Source organism: Lepidothrix coronata, unplaced genomic scaffold (assembly GCF_001604755.1).
Source record: "Lepidothrix coronata isolate B3197 unplaced genomic scaffold, Lepidothrix_coronata-1.0 Scaffold24, whole genome shotgun sequence".
NCBI lineage: Eukaryota > Metazoa > Chordata > Aves > Passeriformes > Pipridae > Lepidothrix > Lepidothrix coronata.
The window spans coordinates 5,185,008-5,201,323 of NW_016690204.1; the positions used below are offsets into that span (position 1 = coordinate 5,185,008).

Genomic DNA, 16,316 nt, shown 5'->3' on the forward strand with positions numbered 1-16,316 from the left:
CTACCATCTGCTGGATTACAGAATTATGAAACGGTTTGGGTTGGAAAGGAGTTCAAACATCATCTAGTTCCAACCACCAGGCTCTTCTCCAAAGTCCCTTTCCTCTTGTGTCCCACTTTAGGTACTGGAAGGGGCTCTGAGGTCTCCCCAGAGCCTTCTCTGCTCCAGGCTGAACACCCCCAGCTCTCTCAGTCCATCTCCATACCAGAGGGGCTCCAGCCCTTGGAGCATCTTTGTGGCCTCCTCTGGACTCACTGCAGCAGGTCCATGTCCTTCTTAGGAGTCTCAGAGGAGAAACCAAAAGCTGACCTGCAAGGTACTCTGAGACACTTTGCTTAGACAGCAAAAAAGATAAAAGAAAGCAAGAAATCAGCCTTGTTCCAAGCAGTGAATGGAGATGTCTTATGAGCTGCCAGCTGAAATTAGTCTGAAAACACTAACACTGCAATGTACTTTCTTCTAAAGTCACAAGGGTGTCCTTATTGACAGCACTTGCAATGTTTTACTGATTTATCAGAATCTTTGTCTTTTATAGCCAACTGTGAGGGAAAAGGTTTACAGCAGTGGACAAGGCACTCAGCCTTCCACTTTTATATACCCCCAGTGACCAGCTGGACCGAGCAATCCAGACTGTCGGGCTCTCCAGGGTTCTGTTGTTGCAAGGATACCTGTTGTTCATAATGTCTGCTCACGCCGCCGTTTCAGACCCACAACTCTTGCTGCCAGGAGGAACACGGCCCCAGTGAGCACTTCTGCCACAAAGGAGATCCAGACCAGGGCCAGGGACCAGCCAAACCTGATATCGATTTCCACCAGGAGGTCCTTGCTCCTCAGGAGGCAGACAGCTTCTTCAAAGGCAGCAGCTGAATATGCAATATAGACACTGATCCCAGTAAGTGTGACCAGAGCTGAGAGAGAGAGACATACTCAGCTGGTTAAATCAAAACCAATCAATTGGATATGGCTTAAGGCTTCTTTCTCACTCCTTCCTACCCCACCCAGGCCAGATTCCCAGTTTATCTTTGATATCTATTTGAGGCTGGTTTTCTGTCCATTGAATATAATGTGTTCCCACTGTTAAATACTGAATCAAAATGTCTAACATCAAGCCTGCCACAATAGAAATCCAGTCATATATTTCACAGATATCTAATGCACACACATCTCTGCTTTCAGTACTGTATTATAGTGCATCCTGATTCCTCACTGCTGAGCACCATGTGCAGATGTCCACCTCTATGCCAGAAAGCCCACAGAGACACAGATTCTTGCATGTCAGGTCACTGACCTGAATTTAGGCTGCTTTCTAATTTTGAGTATTGTAAATTTTGAGTGTTTAATGTAAATGTGTTGGTCTTTGCTGCCACCTCCCACCAAGTGTTGTGAAGTCATGACTGCTCATCACTTCCAAATAACTGAGTCAAAGACATCCCTGGAGCAGACTTGCCCGGCAAGACTCTTTTCAGGAACCCAATGCAAAAGCCTTTAAAAAATTGTCAGTTTTCTTAATGGGTGTAAGATCTGTGTAAGGTTATCAAACCCTATGCTTTACTAGTTCCAAAGTCAATTACCCCATTACCCTGTCTGTCAAGAATTTGTGCCCTGTGCTTAGAAGGTATTAAATCTTTTGTGTTAATGGGCACAGCAAACACTCTGTGTTCAAAGTGTGACTCACTGCACAAGGATGTTTGGCTGTGTGTGATTATTTGCCTTTCCTGACTCTAAATTGCTCTGTTCCAGAATCCCATCAGGATGAAGACCAGCATTATTCTGAAATGAAACTCCTGCTTAGCTCTTATTCTCTGGAAAAACAAAGTGATGTTTCTGAGATATAATCCCTTGTTATTTAAATTGGTTAGGTTGGGAGTTTGATATTGTACCTCCAAAAAGAAAAAGCAGTCCTGTCATCAGAAGCAGTAGGTAGGCCCTGGCAAGGATACTGATGAACCCAGTCATTCCTCCAAAAATCATCAGAATCAGGCTGAGGGGCATCAGGATGACAAATGTTCCATGCATGTCTGAAGAAAAATAAAGAACATTAATATTTCAATATTTGATTATGGTGTCAATGGATGTACTAATAATTATTAAGTGCAGAGCCCCTGAGCAGAATCAAAGCCTTATTCTGTGCTGAATCAACAAGAAATTGGAAAACCTCTTGGGTTTTCAGTTTAAGTTGGCAGGACAAATATATGATATGGAGGAAAAGGTCACATACAGAGCAAGCTCTCACAGGATCACAGCCTGTGTTTCAAACAGAGACCACAAATATAAAGGATATGTCTGCATAGATATATTTAAGCAGTTAAAGTGACTGAGCTATTAAGCCAAGCTGGATAACAAGTCATGCACTGCATACCAGGTAGGCACTGACAACCTAAATCAGAAGTAGCCCTGGTTATCACACAGATCACAGTGAGTGGCACTGTTGTCTGGGTGGTGAGATCCAGCCATGCTTTTGATTAAATTCTTTCTCTTCTGTCACATGTCCTCTGCTGAACAGATCTAGCAAATTGGTGACCTTTTCCTTTGTTGCAGCTGACCATCAACTAGAGGTAAATTTTCCCATCCAGCTCTGATTCTGTCTGTCATTGTTTTCTACAGCAGCTTCACTAAGTACATTAACCTATCCTGCTCGCTTCCTCCCATGCTAAATGTTTTACATTAGTCTTTCTTGATCCCTATAACATTTTAATAGCTGTGTAAACAGAGGGTTGCTATGTATTTTTTCATATCACACTGTTTTTTTTCATCATGAAGCATCTCTGTGTCATTGTTCCTTCTCATGTAATCTATCCACAACCTTCAACCCAACCTTTTCTAGAATAATAACCAAGAAAAAGTAATTCCAGTATCAATTTATTTAATACCAAAGTGCTGAGACAAAAAAATCCCTTAAAATCCATATTCTGAAGAGGTCTAGGCTTCAGTGACTCATTTAATTTCACAGGGGAATCACAATACACCATTAGCTGGTTCCCAAGGAAAAGGAATCAGTTAAGAGATCACAGGTTTTGTGTGATCAAATGATCAATTTTTTTTAAGTGACTGTAACTGCCCACTGAATTGGAAGCACTCCCTCTGTCACTGGCTAAGGATCCAGCTTATCCCCTTCAACAGCATTATAAAGATAAGACACAATTGTGTATCTCTGTTCAGTTCTAGAAGCTTGGAAGGTTAGGAAGGGTCTGCATGGGATCAAGGCAGACACTGTTAATGTCTTTTCTTGTGGAGAATGTGGTTTCAAGATATAATTATTTGTTTTGTGTAGCACAGAACATGATCACGAGGAAAAATGTGGCAAATGACAAAGTTTTGGGAGGTGACCCTGCTGTTCTTCTGTTTCTGTTTATTTATGCTGGTATTATATTTTCATATTCAATCCCACATATGCCCACATCAGGACGAGCTGATGCTCAGAAATGATGAATTCAGCATTCTGCATTGAAGAGAGCACTTTCTCTCTGATTCTAAAGCTGAGGACACTCCTTGTGTTTTCCTTCAGCAAAAGTAGCCACAGCTGCTGTTGCTGCCTAAGAAACACAAACCTGTAGCAATTCTCAGATGCCAACAGCCAAATCAATCTTCAGCTTACTGGGTAGAAACCAGTATGTCAAAACTGTCTGCAATTCTTAGCTGAATACCAAGACAAGAAATAGCCATGGAACTCAGTTCAGCAGTTTTATACAGGTAGAAGTGGTTGTTGGGGATGTTATGCAACATGATGTGACAGAACAGAGATTTGGAACCCAATTCAGCTCTCAGATTCCAGAGAAGCAGCAGAAACAGGCTGGTCTTCAGCCACATTTGTGCTTGCTGAGGGTTACTGGGCCTGATTTTGGTTCCCCACCACTCTAACATTCCTGTGCCCCCATGGTCTTGCATGTAAAAGGTGAAAAGGCCTGGAGCAGATAAAATCTGATACAATTAACATCTTAAAAGTGTGAATGTAAGAATGGTACAACTCTTGTCCCCAGACCTGGCTTTGCTGGAAGGGAAAAAACAGAAATAAGCTCATCACTGGCTCTATGCCTTGTGATTTTCCAGGTGTCCCTCACTGACTGCTAACAAGCTACACCTCAGGACAGTAGCACCTACAGTTGCTATTTCTTTGACTTTCCTTATCATGGTGTGATTTCAGCTACTGCAACCTGAGCCAGGACAGTGGGTGAGGTAGATCAGGCTCTGAATGGAACCTTGTGAAGGAAAGGGAAAGCAAATCCATACCAGAACATCCTGGGGAGTGTCACAGATCACATTAATGATCTGTGGCACTTGCATGCAGCATCAGAATAACTCTGATTTTTATGCCCTCTTGAGTGAAAATACAGGATTTAGTGATATCTCAGCTGAAACCCACAAATCCCACTGTGACAGAGCCTCACTTTTCCTATACACAGCTACATTTCCCATTAATCACCTGCAGCTTTTTTAAAATCAAATATTTAATGGATTGTATTTGGTTAAACAGCACTTTATCATCTCCAGTGTTCAAGTTCAATATCTAATACTCATTTGTCCTGTGAAATCTGCAACTGCCTGGGAAACTTATTCTAAAATGCTGCCATGGAAACCACTCAGGAATCTGAATTCATGCCATCTGGCATATGATATTATGCCATTATATTCCTTGATTAGAGGAACAGAATTAGTTTATAGAAGAACATGACTTAAAATATCTTTACTGTGTTTCTGTCCTCAATAATCATCTGTGAAAGAAGTTAAAACATTAATTTTGCAGTCATTTTAGTATTTTTTTCAATTTCTGTTGAAATACACATTGATGCATTATATATTGTACATATAACTCTTCATATTGATGAAATTAATCTACTATTGAAAGAAACCCACCAGCCTAAACATTTTGCACAAGAAGAGGTATGTGCACTTTCTTGTAAAACAGAATTCAGTTTCCCACATCTATTGCTCAATGCCAGAGTTCCCTGTCAGTGCAACACAAAAGGTCCAAGAGTTTAGTCTTGGAAATACTGAAACAAACTCATAAACATTTAAAAAACACTCCCGGTTTTTGCAGAAGAGAAAAGAACTAAATTGCCTGATCTGAGCTAATGAAGTTTTACATTAGCTAGCCAAAGCTGTTTTAGTAGAGATGGGACCAAATATCTGTAAGAATGACATCTGCAGTGTGTGTCCAGATCTCAGGATTTGGCAGGCACTTCTGAATTACCACCCAACACAGTTGTTGTTGAGTTGTTTGTAAAGAGAAATCTGTGGAACGAACTAGAAAAATTGAGCGGTGTCAGAAGTAACCAACTGCAAGCCGAGCAGTTTTGTTAATCATCTCCTGTTAACGTGCTGGAGCTTAATTGCTTCAAACCAACTTCGGATTTGTTTGCACAGCTTATAATAGCAAATAGTCTCTAGAAAACTGTAATAGTCACCTCATCAGAAATACTCCAAATGGCAGCGGCTCAGAAGAGCTTAATTAAGGCCCTGTTTATCTTACCCAGCAGTTACTAAATAGCCAGTTAGAAAGACAAAAGCCTCGAGCTGAAACCCAACTCTTGGCAGCTGCTAAAACCAGTGGGGCTGCTCTGGAAAGACTTGGCAAAGCCAGGAAGAATCAGTGTATGGAGAAAGACCTACCTGCTTGTAGGGAAGAAAGGAAGGAAACAACTTGGAAAAACAACGAGCAACTGAAAAGAACTGCTGCCAGTGGCTAAATGTGAGACTTCTGGGCTCGGACCCCAGGGACACAAAGGCCTGGTTTCCCTCCAGTTCACCAGAGAAAAGATGCTGGTGGAGGATTGCTCACAGGGTTAGGGAACTCCAGGACAATTAGCCAAGCTCTGGTCTGTGTGTTACATGTTTTGGCTTGGTGCTCTTCTCAGAAAGTCTCTGAGCTCAACTGGAAGACGAATTGCAGACAGTAGAAATAAAATGATGCTGGACAGGGAAGAGGGGACAGTGACAAGCAGGAATGGGTAGAATGATGGATGTGAGCAGTGCACTGGGGCTCACATGCTATTGCCACGGTACCAGTGACTTTGAAAACGAGAACATTCATCACAGGTTGTCACTCATTTGGTCTCAGCTGCAGTGATGCTGGAGTTATCTCAGATTTCTGTATGTATTTACTGTAATATCTACTCTAAGCACCCAGCAGATGTTCCCTGGGACCTCTCTGAAGGAACAGTACACTGTTGCTCAGAAACAAAGCAGATCCCTTTATGTACACACCTACCAGATCAATTAAATTAGAATTTCTGTGTACATCATTTGAGTCTTATTTCACTTGGCCTCTGAACCAGCTCTTGCTAGATATTCCAGCCCTGTTTTCCTTCTGATAACTTCAAACCACAAGAAAAATTGTGAAGAACTGTAAATCCCCAAGGAAAAATGTCATGGCAGCCAAATAATAGGGGATTCTTTATAACATTACAAACTGTAAAAATAAAATAAGCTCAGTAAAAATGAAGCAGGACCACGAAGAGCAGGGCAAAGTGTGAAAACAGCTGGTTAGTGACTGTTACAGGGTCCACATGCTGTAAGGAAATCCAGACAAGTTTATCTGTACTATTAAACTAATTTTGTTGAGGAAGAAACCAAGGCAGCTGTTACATTAAAACAACTGAGGTATCAGTAACAGCCTCTGCTGCAAAGATTGTTTCCCTGCAGGAAGAACTAACTTGTCTCCAGCCTCATGTTCCAGTCACACTGAAGTTTAAAACAGAAAAAACAAAAATACTCTTGTGAGAATACTTTAAGCAGTTGCACTGGGCAGCTGTACACTCCAATCTTGATTTTACATCAGGAAAAAAGATTTTTCTTCCAGCCACATGTAAGTGGAAACCACATCCATTAACTGCTCATCTCTAGATGGCTCAAGAATACAGGAGAGCACTAAAAATGGACCTGTAAAAGGAAATCAATCAGTGTCCATGATGTTCATGTCAATAACAAAAAACTCAGGATTGTGAGAGGCTTGTAGGTACCTGTAGGTACCTAATGCAGATGGTTTGTGTGTCATGCAGACAGTAAGAAAGAACAGCAGTTCCTCTCACATTATTTTTCATTACACCAGCCCCAGCCCTGCAGTGCAGGTGGGACCCCACACCAGCTCAGGTGCAAAGCTAAGACTCAAGAGAAATTGTCTGGTTTTGATTAAAAATATTTACAACACTGTTCATTTTGCAGGGATTACACTGGTGCTGCCTTTACCTAAATCTATACTGGTATTCACTAATTATTAACAATACAGACTGTGGTAAATGGAAAATATTTATATTACAAAAATACCTAAGAGCAACCTTTGCCCAATGTAACTTGCTGGGGTTTTTTTCTGTTTGGGTTTTTTTGGTAGTGGTATTTTTTTTTGTAGTTTTGGCTCTGTTTGGTTTGGTTTGTTTTTTCTTTCAAGAACTTCTTTTACAAAGCTGAAACTCTTGGGGAAAATCTTTCAGGTGATTAAATACTGCCATTTCTGCTACACACCAGCTTCCCTCTCTCTGTTTGTGATCCTCAACACTTCGATGTGATTGGGGATGCTATGTTTCTTCTACTGGAAAATGGCAAAGCTGCTCAGAGCTCCTGATGCAGCTTCCTTTGAAGTGAGAGTGACACCCTTATTTTATCATTTAGTGAGAGATGGATTCAGCTCACCATGAAAAAAAGTTGCTCTTCCTGCTTGTCTTCCATAGCTTGCACAGGAGAACACACAGCAAGGCAAAATATCTGTGGGGGGTCTGATGACAGATCTCAGTTCTAAGGGTGATTTTCAGAGGACTATCTTTAATTCTACTGGTCACCAAGAGACCCTAATAACTGTCTAAATTGTGAAAAGTGACAGTTTTAATCCTGTATAGGACAGAGGAAAGTGTACATCTCCAGTAAAAAAGCATTTTTAAAATGCAGAAATTTTGGGAAAACTAGTGGCAGGAAGTCTATAGTGGTATTTTTGTTTAGTCAGTGGATGATGTTTTAACCAAATATATAGCCATGTCATAATGTAATCTGTAGTAGGAAAATATTTTATACATTGTGGGCTTGAGGGAGAGAGATGGTATACAGTGTATGTTCAGCTGGAGGGAGTGGTAAGAAAAGAAGTGGAAGGCTAATGCAGAGGAGGAGGCATGTTTGTGTCTAATCCATGAGAGGAATCAGCCAAGAGTACTCCTGTGATGTGAAAGCACGTCATACTGCCAGGCTTAACAGCACCTGTATTGATTCCCTGAGTAATATTGATGCTGGCACAGGATCTTAACTTGTACACCAAATCATTTTAATTTACCGGGAGCTCTATTTGAAGTACACGATAAACCTAAAAGGAATATGCTGTGGATGAATAGGAGAGAGATTAGAAGTGTGGAGGAAGGAAATGTGGAGGCTTTTCGTTCTCTAATGAAGGGTTTGTCTTCTGGCAGCGACCAGGACTTTTGTTTCCACTTCGACCCAGCTCTTTGCACTCACATGCAGGCTTTCTCCCATCTTTTTGGCACTTGTGTCTAGTTAAGACACGCCAAGAAGTGCATTCAAACTCTGAAGAATGAGGGATGTGACTGATGTGTTACTTAAGTACCTACATCAGGAGACAGTCCATTAAGGAATAATCAGTGAGAAATATGTGTGTACAGCTGGATGGAATGAGATTAATCCCATGTGAATGTTCCTCACAGACACCTGCATAGGCACACACGAGAAAAATATGATTTTTTTGAAGTAACCAATTTAAAGCTGTGCAATTAGCTTGTTTACCCCATACAGCAACAGATGAAGAAACTACTGTAACTACACTGCAATCCACGCCCTCAGAATTTTCCTCTAAAATTCTAGTTAAAATGTGTCGTAGATGAAAATGGTTTGCCTAAATATGATTCAGTGACCACAGTCAGAAAATATTTAAGAAAGAGCAGAAGGTACTATCTCAGTACTTAATGAACTTAGATGTCACTCAGAAATATCTGTATTTCCTTGAAGGAAGAAGGACTGGCATGGCAGTTCCTGTGTTCAGCTGCTGTTGCTGCAGACCTGTAGCCTCACCTCACTGAAACTGCACTGAAGCTGAACATCCAAAAAAATCAAGAAGTTCACTCTGTAGGTCATTCTAATCAAGCCTAGCAGGTTATTTCAATAAAAGTATCTTTGATTTCTTATCTCATCATTTTTAGGCAGACTATGCCTGTTTATCGTAAAATCTGCAAGTGTCTTTGCAGACCTGAAGTCTTTGTCCAGGAACCTAAAAATAGTACTTGATATGAAAGTGAGAGGAAAAAAAATTCTGTTAAGCTCTGGAGAGCCTGTAAACATAGTTATTAATCCAATTTTTACTCATATCCACTATTTTCTTACACTTCATGACTACCTTTGTTTCCAAGCCAACATCATTTTTATAACCAAAAGAGCTCTGTATAATCTCTGATTTTGCTTTGTTATTTCACTGAAGAGATGCAACCTAAAATCTCCTCACCTGGGGGAAATAACAGATCTGCCTTTTGCAAATATGCACACAACTTTTGAAATGCTAACAACCTTATCCTGAAATTTTGGACCATCCCCAACGTAACAGTTGAGCTGCCCACACCTAAAACGTGATCAGTCTGGTTGGGTTCAATTAACAGTGACCCCTCAAAGGTTTAAGTGATCAAGCAGACAATCATTTTCACTGCTCCTCAGAGTTTTCAGCAATATCAAGCAGGCAAGGCCCTCTGTCTTGAGCAAGGAAAATTTAAGAAGTGGCACTTTTCTCTTTGAAAGCTCAGAGAGGCAACCTGGGCTGTTAGTCTTGAACCTGTTGATATGTTATATGGCTCTTTCAGTAGCCCACTGGGATCTTATTCCTACTTCAGCTTCCCAGTTACAGCTGGGACACAGCCCCACCACCATCAGCACCTCCTAGGCACCTCCCAGCACCTTCCACATGTGCTGCACTCTTAGCTCATCATGGGATGCTGCTCCAAGAGATTGAAGACACTCTAAGCCTCTCTGGAGGATTGTTCAGGAAATGGCTGGTTTTGAGGGAAAGAGTCCCATTTTAAGACACAGGACTAATGCACATATTCTGCATGCAAGGTGGAAAGAGCCAGAGTCAGAGAGGAGAGGTAAGTAAATTAAAAGGTTGTAAAAATCAAGCCTATATACAAGCATGTGTGAGCAGAGGATTGTGCAGAATATGATGCAAAGAAGCTAAATCATCTTTTGGGAGGTGCCTATAAGTATTTGAAAATGTTCAGTTTGGACTTTCTGAGAACATCCTGACGTTGACTAATGTATCAGGAAAAAAAAAAGGAAGTAAATAGAGTTAGGAGCTTAGTGGTTTTGAACACAGTGTTCTTTAAGGACTTCGAACACTGCTTTTAGTCAGTGATTTATTTTCTTAAATTCTCACTAACTTAAGCCTTTTATCAGTGCAAGAAATCCCATTGAAAGGGTAGAAAAGTAACTGCCTAAAAGATTTGTTTAAATGTGTGCTTAAGCATTTTCAGTGATCAGACTCCTCTGAGGCGATTTTGACCATTTTTGCCTTTTATTTTTTAACAATCGTGTACCTTCCTGTGCCCTTCCAGTCAGAAAGGTCTTGCTCCTGTGGAAGAAATTAGCTGAACCTGACATGAAATAGATGGTTATTTCAAAAGTAAACCTACTCAAAGACCACAGGCAGTGACAGATGTTGTACAGAAGCAGAGACAAAACACTATCTCAGAGAGTTCCCCCTCTGAATCAGAAATGAGTCCTTGTAAGTGGCCAAGGAGAGAGGGAAGGGTGGATATAATAAATATAAAAACAATATAAATGCTACTCACACAAAAGCTGTCTGTGTGACTCGGTGATGTTTGCATTCTCGTGCCAGAAGGGGTTTATCAAAGGGTAACACTCACTCCTCACTAATAGAGAAGCAAAAAAACAAAGAGGGAAAAATTACACTATAACATCTTTTTGCTATATTTTTTTTTGCCTGTCAGTATAATTCATATAATATTACCTGCTTTTAAAACAGTTATTCCTAGGTAGGGAAGGAAAGGAGGGGATTTTCAGTACCCAGCATTGGCTGCTCCCAGGGGCCTGACCACTGGAGTCAGCAGGGAAACATCCGCTCGTTGCAGTGGGCTTGGGATACAGCTCAGGGAGAATTCCTGAAACCTGCTGCTTCTCCCCACTCCACTGGGAGCAACATCCTTTCTTGACTGTGGTGAACATTACTTACTCCTTGCTTTTAATGGTGGAATCAAAACCAAAAGTAACAAATTAACTCAATGGGGAAAATTCTATACTATCCATATAGCATTTATAGATCTTTCATTAAAATCTAGAACTATGAAACACTAAGCAAGACCAAACACAGTACAACTACCTGGTGAATTTGGTGAGTCTTTAGTCACCTTTAGCTAGTATGTGATTAAGTTTGCTTATTTATAGATAACCTAATTTAAATTTTAATGTTAAAAATTTTAATAAATGTTGCGCATTTCAAACTAACAATGTTTATATTGCTATGTTAATTTAATAATACATAATAATAATAATAACAATAATTGTATTGTTCGTGTACATAAACTATAGTGTTTATATTTAAGTTCTTTATGTTTATGTTCTTTACATTATTATTTATTATTTTAATGGCTTTAACCGAGAACTTTCACCCCTTAATTCCCCGAGCCAAATGAAAAGACATCTCCTTCCTCCTAAATGGTTAACGTTTATTAAATTAGCTCGGATTAAAAGTTAATGCATATTCAGGTTACAGTAGTAGAAAATTCGCTCTCCCCATGTCTCCCTCGGCAGGTAACACGGGAGGGTATCGACAAGGCACTGCCCACGGATGCCGGGGCCCTCCGGACAGCCGGACCCCGCACCTGGAACCTCACAGCGGGATCCCCGCAGCTGGACCCTCACAGCGGGATCGCAGCAGCTGGATCCACAGCTGGATCTCCGCAGCTGGATCCACAGCTGGATGGCCGCTCCGCCCGCCCCACTCACCGCGGCAGGTCCGCCACAGCCCCGAGTGCGAGCTGAGCGCGTCCGAGCCGTTCCGGGACGCGTCCAGCTTGGAGGCATCGATGATGTACCAGAAGTCCGTCGCGATGGCCACCACGAGGAAGACGAAGCTGGAAAGTCCCACCAGGGCCACGAAGAGGGTGAGGGCGCCCCAGTTCATCCTCATGCTGATGTCGCCGCCGCCGCCCCGCCTCGGCCGGACCCGACGGCCGCGCAGGTTGCGCGCCCCGAGCCCCGCCCCGCTCCCTGCGCGCCCCGCGGGCGGAGCGGGGACCCCGCCCGGCACAGAGGGGTCCCCCCCTGCCCCCGACCCCGCGTACCTGTCCCGACCCGCCTGCGCATCAGTGGCGGCGCTGAGCAGGTGGGCTCTGCCTCCCCAGGAAGGGATACCTGCGAGAACACACGGGGATGGGGATCCTGATCGCTCCCTTATTCCAAACGCCGCGCTCCTGGAGGGGAGGAGGGAGCAGTGACAGCGCTGGTGTTCCTGCAGCCTTTCCCATGTATTTACAAGAGATTTCCTCTTGCTCTTTCCCTTCCAGATGCCGAGCTCAAAAGGACAGATCTAACCTAATTTGAAAGGCAGTGTGAGAGAAGGCAGCAGCTTGGAAATTGCTACCTGATGCGGGGATGTCTGTACTCTGCTTGGGATCGTGTTCCTGTCAGAAAGTCACTGATGGAGGGAAGGACACAAGTAGTACACCCTCTTCCAGAAACTATAGTTATGTAGTTTCCAAGGGCACAGGTGTGTTCATGTGTGAGCCCCTAAGCCACACTTCACCTATCCCACTGAAATGTTGGATAACAAGGTAAATTGAAGTAACAGAACCTTGATTTTAAATCTGCAGACCCTTTGCTCTGGAGTTTTACTGTGCCACTTTACTGGCATAAAGATACAATACAGGTAGGGTCAATGGGACATCAGGTTTTCTTCCTTGTAATTCACTTCAGACCTTCCAGACAATTGCTAAGTAGGTCCCAAAAATTAAAAAAGTAATTCTCATTTGTTTTCTGGCATGGACACTGGGCAGAATGTGTGACATCATTACCCATCCATGGCAACAAGCTATCAGGAACCAGTAGGGCTTCAGCAGTAGGATCAGTTAAAAGCAAAATATTTCTTGAGAAAGAGTGTTTATTTAAACACGGTAATCATCAGCACTACAGACCACATCTTGCTCTGCAAAAGTACTGAAAGGTGTATACTGCTGGGAATATAACAGTCTTTGCATTCAGGAATACACTGTTAAGCAGGTATAGCATTATTCTGAGCTTTTGCCATCTCTTTCTCACATCTCCAAGTTGCATTTGTAACACATGAAAGTGCCTGTGTAGTTCTACAAACTCAGCAGATGTTGCCTCCTTGTAATTGTGATGTTTGGGAGATACAAAGTTAATCAAGCAAAGTGAAAATGTTTAGTTAGACTAAGTAGTGCAGTAAGACAAAATGAAGAGGCCTTGGGGCACGAGTCCTAACGAGGATCCCAAGCTTGTCTCTTTTTTCCAACTATATTTGCAGTGGGTATTGTCTATCTTAACTTTAGCAAGGCTTTTGACGTTGTCTCTCACAACATCCTCATAGGCAAACTCATTTTTGGTGTTGGCAACCACAGTCACTTGGGTAGACATTCACCTGATATGTTACAAACATGTCTCTCTTAGAAAAATTTGTGTACAAATCAGCTTGTGTTGGACATGGGAACTCATAACTGGGTGATGTCAAAGACATGCAAATTATTGTTCTGAATAAGCCCCTGGAGATAAATGTTATAGTCAAAGGCAATGAAAGTAGCTGATAAACAACCACAAAATAGTTAACGAAAAAGAAATCAGTGTGGATTTCAGCTCTGCGAAGTTAATGTTACTGCTTTTTAATTCAGTTTTCTTGTTGGCAAGGCAGTATGATTCTTAACTTCCCCTGGGAAGGAGAAATGGATATTCAGGAAATGTGGAAACAAAAAAGCTGACAGCTGCAGTTGTCCTTTTTAATAACTTTTCAGTTATCCCCCTCATGCACTTTTCAACCTCAAGCAGTTATTTAGGAAGATTCTTCACTGATTTATCACGTAGACCAACAGTCATTTTATTCACTGTGTTGCCTGACATTTTTCTGTGCTGCTTGATGGTTTAAGCGACTTGTCTCACATACTTTGCATACCAGTACACCAGTTAACAAGATGAAGTGAAAACTATTTCAGCATATCTCCTTTCAACAGCCCCAGTACAGTAGGATTAAAATTATGATATATTTTTTTCTTCCTGAGAGCCTTCAGTTTCTTTTTTGGTTTACTTTTTTGTTTGTTTGTTTGGGTTTTTGGGGAGGGGGGGGTTGCTTGTTTGTTTGCTTTTTGGTTTTGGTTTTGTTTGTTTGTTTTGGGGTTTTTTTAGACATATAATGTCTACTAGAAAAAAAGACAAGCAAAGAGACAGTACACTACATGCTGGAAAGATAGCATGAGCTTTCAGGGATGCCCTACTGCACAGTACAAGAGCAAGGATGTGGTGGTGTATTAATTCATCTGTTATTCCTGTCTGCTTAGAATCAGCTCTGTTCTCTTATCTAATCTTAAGGAATTAGATTTTTCCCTGTGATACATATTTTTCAGGATTGTCTGTATAGTTTTCTTTTCTGAGCCTCCTGCAGCAGTGCTGGCATTCAAGAAGACATTCTGTAAAGAACTGTCTAACAATACCCTTTGGGCCATGAAAGGACTGCGGGAAAACCATGAGGAAAGGAGTAATTTAACTCCTCTAATACCTGGTATGATGTGACTAAGGGATACTCTTGAGTTGCTTTCTTTAAGCAAATTGTCAGCTCACATGGCTGTGGGGAAGACAGGAAATGTAGCTGAGGTGCATCCTTAAAAAAAAAAGAGGTAGATGTCGGGAATTTGCTGCCAAAGCCCCCTTGTGTGTAGTACAGAAACTGCATCTCCCTAAACAACTATCATTATCACCCACATTACAATGCCTGCAGCCGGACTGGCTCCTTTATGACCTTCTGCAGCCACAAGATGTTCCTGCTTTGCCTAATAATTATGCATATTGTGAAACTACGTAGCAGCATTATGTAGAAAAGAAATTATGGCAGCTCCATTTCTCACATAATGTACTTTTGTGTTCAAAAGCTCCCGTGTAGTGCAGTGAAACACTCACCCTTTAGCTCCTCTAGCAATACTTAGTCTGTGTGCCAGTAAGTGTCTCCTGCTGCAAACTGGCAGGATTTTCCAACAAATAAAAACTGCTTCTCCTGCAGATTGTTAGCACTTTACAGCAGTGGGAACATGCCAGCAGAGAGAGACTGCAGTAATAATTTATGTGGCAGTGTATCACCATGGGAAGTAAAATAATGTTCTGCTCTTTCACAGGAGCCAGATAAAAGGAGAACGAATCTCCAAAGCATTTTTTGACACATGTTCATCCAACAGAATTCCCTACAGAAACTCCAAGGAGAGAACTGAATGGCTTGCTGCGTTTTCCATTCCATTGCCACTCAACACTCTTGGCTGTAAAAACAGGGAAAGATTACTTCATTCTTTTCATAGTTCTTAGCCTTTGCTGAAGGATGCAGATCATGAGAAGCAGATACCCAGAAACAGACACAGAATATGCATTACATTCCATGGGGTTTTTCGAACACTGACTCTTTAATTTTTCCATCATCTGTAGCAAAGGTCCAAAATGTAGATACTAACTCTGTGAGTTAGACAAATTTGTTATTAAATCATTCCAAAGCACTCTGGTTATGGTGCTTCTGCTCAACACCTAACTCAGTCTTCTGTTCATTTCACCTGGTTCATGACTAATTAAAAACTGCAGAATTAAGCAAAACAAGTGAGCACATACTGCTGTTGCTCCAGCTAATCTTACGGCGATAGTAGAATTCTGACATTATCTGATCTGAGGAAGAAACGCCTATTTGCCTCCGCAGAGTGTTTTTCCATCTTTGCTTTCAAGCCGTTTGGATGTTTTTACACGGAATCGCACACGGAAAAAGCGACACGGCGAGAGATGCTAAAACCAATTAATAAAAGAACGCGATAAGAAACGTGGGTTTTAAACCCCGGAAACCACTCCTGCGGAACCTTTAGCGCAAGGCTGCTGGCGCTGAATTTTTTTTTTCACCCGGGTTCAGCCGATGACTCTCAGATTAAGAACTCCCCCCATCGCGGGAGGCACCGCCCGGGCCCGCGGGGGCCGCCGGGCAGCGGCGTCAGCGGAAGGGGCGGACGGAGCAGCGACCGAGGGAGGTGCTGGTGGGGCCGGGGCAGGCGGGATCTGCCTGGGAGGGACACGGGACAGGCAGGACCTGTCCCCCCACAGCCCCCGGTCCCGGTCCGGAGGAGCGGGAGCCCCGCGCCCGG

General features: G+C 42.2%; 1 protein-coding gene across 1 annotated transcript; it reads right to left on the reverse strand.

Annotated features, from left to right (window-relative positions):
• Positions 1-675: 675 nt before the first annotated feature.
• Positions 676-12,118, reverse strand: TMEM114 (transmembrane protein 114). The gene is made up of 4 exons (XM_017808684.1): positions 11,935-12,118; positions 10,761-10,841; positions 1,881-2,018; positions 676-908 (listed from the first exon to the last, which is right to left on the reverse strand). Exons 1-4 carry the CDS (start codon positions 12,116-12,118, stop codon positions 676-678), a joined length of 636 nt encoding a protein of 211 aa, XP_017664173.1.
• Between the last annotated feature and the right edge of the window lie 4,198 nt (positions 12,119-16,316).